Raw genomic sequence first — 5,252 nt, forward strand, 5'->3', positions numbered from 1 at the left:
TACATATATATACATACATATATATATATATACATATACACATACATATATATATATATATATACATACATATATATATATATATATACATACATATATATATATATATATATACATACATATATATATATATATATATATATATCAAATACAGGTTCCAGACCTGCTAGTAAAAACTAGAGCTGGTGAGGTGAGAATTCTAAAAACAAAGAGTATTGCATCTCCTTGCACAAACTCATACTGAGATAAAAAAAAAACATTAGACTCTGATAATTGGTTTAGAGACGGCACTAAAGCCCTTCTACCGGTCTCCTCCTATATTTTTGTCTGTTTGCACCAAATATAAGAAATAAATATCACAGAGTCAGTGGAAATGTAATATATTGGCTTTATCTGTCTGGCACATGTGTGAATCTCATCAGTGTTTTCATTTCACTTTATTCTTATAACACCCTTCCTCTTCAAAGCTGCCTCTGGGCTTTCGACTGAACACGACTCACCAATTTCATCCTGAATCTCCTCAGCAACATAAGGTACTTTGTAGAGGAGAGATAGACTCTGGTTCATCCGCTCATCGATCACACGCAGGTGGGTCGTCACCTGGGCTCGTGAAAACAGACAAACAGGAAGTTATGTAACCATAATCCTGCTTTAGGAGGACATCAAAGTGAAAGTACTTTCCTGTATGGGAATGATGTTGGATAATTCAAAGAAAAATAAAGAAATCAAGACTTTTAATGACAATTGTGCCATTTACTTCCAGAACCGAGGAGATTTATTTTCCTAAAACCCAGGGAGTTGTCTTGGTTCATCAGTGATAAACACATTTTAATGATGTTTTTAATGATATAAGAAAAAATCCTCACATTGGAGACATGGGAATTGTTTTGATTAAATACTTACAATGAAAAGTCATTCATTAAAATTGATGGATCATTTTATAGCGTTTGACAAATCCATTAAACAAAAAAATCGTTTCAACACTAATCCAGTGACAACTAATTACAGAGTCATTTGGTCTCAAATGTTCATCCCGACAGTATTTATTCACAAGCTTACATGAATGAAGCAGAAAATACACCCTTATCCCGGAAAACCCCCTGAAATTCTCTCGAGTTTATTGATTTACTGCCGAGGTTCTATCGCAGAATACAGTCTTGGCTCCTCTGTTTGGAGATTTGCAAAGGGACGTAGGAAAAGCGTGGTGGTGCGGTGAGATAATAGAAGTGAGAAGAGAAGAAGAAGAAAATCAAGAAGATAAGAAGAGGTATTGTGTCTAGAAGCTTAATTTAGTAAACAACATGTTATGTGCAAAACAACTATAAATCAGTATAAATAGACTTTAAAATAAATTACTATAGTAGACATTTTGTGGAGAGGCAGCTAGCCCCGAAAATAAATGTTCAAAAGGAAGAGAGTTGTTCTTCTTCTCAGATGTAAACAGAAGTGTCAGAAATGTGCTTTCTACTCTGGACATTTTTTTCTTAAAATGAACTCGTACGCACACGCACACACAGCCAGCCATCTTGCAGACATAAAACAAGTTGCTGCATGTAATATTCAAATCAGTGTTGAAGCTCTGAACCGCCGTGACAGGATCCACTGCCTGTCAGCTCTAATGACTACCACCACATCACACGTTGGGTAAAGCAACACACTCTTTTCCATCCAATAATAATTTCTCCCGTCTCTGTAACCATTTCTGTGAGGTTTAGAGACTTTAGTTCCACATTCCGCTGCCGAAGTGGTTGGCAGAATAAAACAACTAGCAGCCACTAAAAGCTCACCAGCTTTTGGCAGGTTACTGGTGTTTATTTCAAAACCAACTCTGATGTCTGACTGTGTTTTGATCTGCCTACACATAGCTGCAGTGCACCGGAGCCAGCAACAGATGGCAATAACGCACCTTTCAAAATGAAAAGCATTACGCAGCCCCTGTGGCACCTTCATGTCGATGTTTGACAAACAATCCGGATTTTAAAAACGACATGTGGTCGGAGTATATCTTTTTATTGTATCAAGGAACCTCGCTCAGAGAGATGAGGCCTTAAATACATATCTATAATCCCAGCAACTGTTACATAAAGCACAGCCTCCTGTTTACAAATCGTTATTTTGTAAAAGAAGTCAAATCCACAAACAGTTGCAAATACTACATCGAGATTTGAACGGGCTGCAGGACTGGCTGAGTGAAGAAACACAGAGGAACTAGGCTGCACAAATGAACATCGTGAGAGCACAACAATAGAGATTTGTTTCCCATGACTGAGCAGAGAGGCTCTCCACCTCCCAGATCCCACCATTCATCTAAATAGTAACCCTCCAGGTCCTCTCCCTGCCTCACTATGTTGTTTTGTCCATCTGTAACGTCGGAGGATGGCTTTAAACGGTGTCGGAGGGCACTCACACAAACAGGAGAGTACATCTAAGAGAGCAGCTTCCAGCCAAATCTCCGAGTCCGGCGTTACACAAGACCTGCGCAATGTTAATCTTCGGCTGGGGCTTAAGTGAATGAAACAAGCCGCCCTCCCTCTCCGTCAGACGAGCCAGCCTACTCACTCCTCCCGGGCTTCAACTCAGAGAAACACACTCTTTCTACCTCCTACACACTTAGAAGACAGGGCAGCGAGGAGCAGGCTGAGACATCGTTATCACTCCCTGTCTGAGTGTGAGATCTCACAGAATGAGGTTTCATATTAACTGACAGTAATGCTCAGAACGGCTGCAAAACCTCAAATTATTGACAGGTAGCAATTAACCACATTGATTATACAGAGCAAAAGGACCTCAAAGTGGATAATCAATAAATGGTACACATCTGAGATAATGTATTCCAATAGAAATGTCAAACATTTGCTGGTTTCAGATTCTTAGATGTGGATGTAAATGGAATATATTGGGTGTTTTGATGGTTGATTGGACAAAACTAGCAATGGGACTCCTTGGGCACTAGAAGCCTTTGATTTTTATTTTCACCATTGTCAAATCTGGCTCATTGGTATCACAACACTGACCTGGGACTTCATCTGAGCAGCCTTCTCAGGATCCACAGCCAGGACGTGCTGGTAGTGGCGGATGGTGTGCTGGCGGTCTTTGTTCTCGGCGCGCACGTAGCGTCTCAGGGCCTGCAGGATGCGGTGGGGCTGAGCGGGACATGGAGTGGGAGGACCAGCGGTTATTAGAAGTGTCGAGTGGTGAAACAGCCTCATAACCATTTCTGTGTACCATGATAGATGGATCTGATGAAATAATCCTGTCTTGTGTTGGTATAATTTACATGACAGCAATTTCTTCTTTTGTCAATCCCTTCAGATTTGTTATTTTATTCCAATCATGGCAATTATTATGAAACCAAACATGTAGACTTCAAGTAGTTTTTGCAGGCCATGATGGAAAGGAGTAGGGTACATTTTCGATCACAGCTGCATACTTTAAATAACATGAAACTAAAAACACTATCAAAGCTCAACACAACAATCGACCATCAGCGAAACAGGTTACCTGACTTCCTCATACTGTCTAATTATTCTTTCTTTATATATATGTTCATCCAGGCCTTTAAATCATTTGGCAAAGGATTCACCGGTCTAACTACAGAGAAACACATCTGCTTTAAAGAAGTCCGTGCAAACTGATGCTCGTCCTCTGAATTTAAAATAATATTTTTGGTATATTTTCTGGTATTTTAACTAAATAAGTCTGTTATTCAATTAATCTTTACGCTTGAACAGTCTTGACTAATTTAAGAGTATATTGGTTGGTTCTCGAGGATGTGCATTATGCAAATTCTCACTGCTTATTACTTCACACAGCGTCCACACGGCGGCGTTGAAGCTTGCCGGCGGGCGTGCCTGAAGCTCGACCAACAACCAATCACATCAATCTCCCGCCCCGGACACACAAGCACGCGGTTGATTGGCTAGAGCTTGTACTTTTACTTGATTGGCTGACGCATCCGTCGAAGCTTCAAAAGTTGAACATTGCTCAACTTTTGAAGCGAGCAAAGCGAAGCGACGCTCCCACAATGCAGTTCGGCAAAGCGTGACGTCATCCCATTCAAAGTGAATGGGCAGAAGCGTAGAACCTTCAACGCACGCCGCCGTGTGGACGGGCCGTTAGTGTAAATAAAGGTTTAAAGCTACTCATATATGTGTTGCCTCACATCAACACAGTCATTTAAATATGGCAAAATCAATCTAAAACTATTTTATAGTTATCAATCAATTTTCTTATAAATATAAGGATTATTATTATATCAATCCCAGCTTCAGTAAACCATTAAATGATGAAACAAATGACCCAAAAACTGAAGATAAAAATATGTGTTATGTTTCGCAAATCCTTCACATATCTTAGCTTTCATTGCATATGACATGACATTAAACCTTCTGCAGCACTTTCTGAAATAGCACCACAGATGATGCAATGACCAATTTCCGAGGTGTAACAGAAGCAGGATTAGAAATGAGGGTCTCAGTTCAGGTTATAAAACATATGTAAATCTTCCTGTTTGGGGGACAAGATAAGCCAGCAGCACCCAGTGCCAAATGCTGTGCTGGCAAAGGATAACAAGACAATTACCGTAATTTTCGGACTATAAGCCACGCCTTTTTTCCCATTTTTCGACCCTGCGGCTTATATAACGGTGCGGCTAATCTATGGATTTTTAAAGCTAACGGCCACTAGGGGAACTCCTAAATCTATGGATTTTACAGGTTACAGTCCACCACCTTTAACTCTATGGGCTCTATGGCCGGTCCGCGCCCCCCACCTTTAAGCGGCGGGCTCCAGCAGGAAAAGCTGGAGGCCGGAAAAGAGTGAGACAGGTAGCGCGCAAGAGTAAAAGTGGAACCGAGAGTGGTACGAGAGACAGAACGAGAGCAAGACAGACAGACATTACGAGAGCGAGACAGTTTGTGCAAAGGTGTTAAACGTGCGCTGGGAGTTGAAAGTTGAAAAGTTTGTGTGTCTGAAACGCTATGTGATACAGTACAGTTTACACAGCACAGTACATGTTCTGTAGCTACTATTGCACTAAATGGTAACACTTGAATACGTTATGCAAATATGCAACTTGTTTGTTGAAATGTTAATAAATGGGAGCTTCCTCAAACAGCCATCTCTTTCCCGACAATCCCCTCTGTGCACGAACCCTTACATATGGTAATTAAACATTAAAACACCTGCGGCTTATAGTCCAGTGCGGCTTATATATGTACACATCATTCAATTTAGCTGCTGCGGCTTATATT

General features: G+C 40.6%; 1 protein-coding gene across 1 annotated transcript; it reads right to left on the reverse strand.

Annotated features, from left to right (window-relative positions):
* Positions 1–452: 452 nt before the first annotated feature.
* LOC104942258 (amyloid-like protein 2) lies at positions 453–3,230 on the reverse strand (the record flags this gene model as incomplete). The annotated part of the gene is made up of 2 exons (XM_010767463.1): positions 3,015–3,230; positions 453–600 (listed from the first exon to the last, which is right to left on the reverse strand). Coding segments are annotated over exons 1-2 (349 nt in total), but the record flags the coding sequence as incomplete, so codon positions are not given.
* Positions 3,231–5,252: the final 2,022 nt, after the last annotated feature.

The sequence above is a fragment of the Notothenia coriiceps genome, unplaced genomic scaffold (genome assembly GCF_000735185.1).
Source record: "Notothenia coriiceps isolate Sejong01 unplaced genomic scaffold, NC01 NC01_scaffold00004404, whole genome shotgun sequence".
In the NCBI taxonomy this organism is placed as follows: Eukaryota; Metazoa; Chordata; class Actinopteri; order Perciformes; family Nototheniidae; genus Notothenia; species Notothenia coriiceps.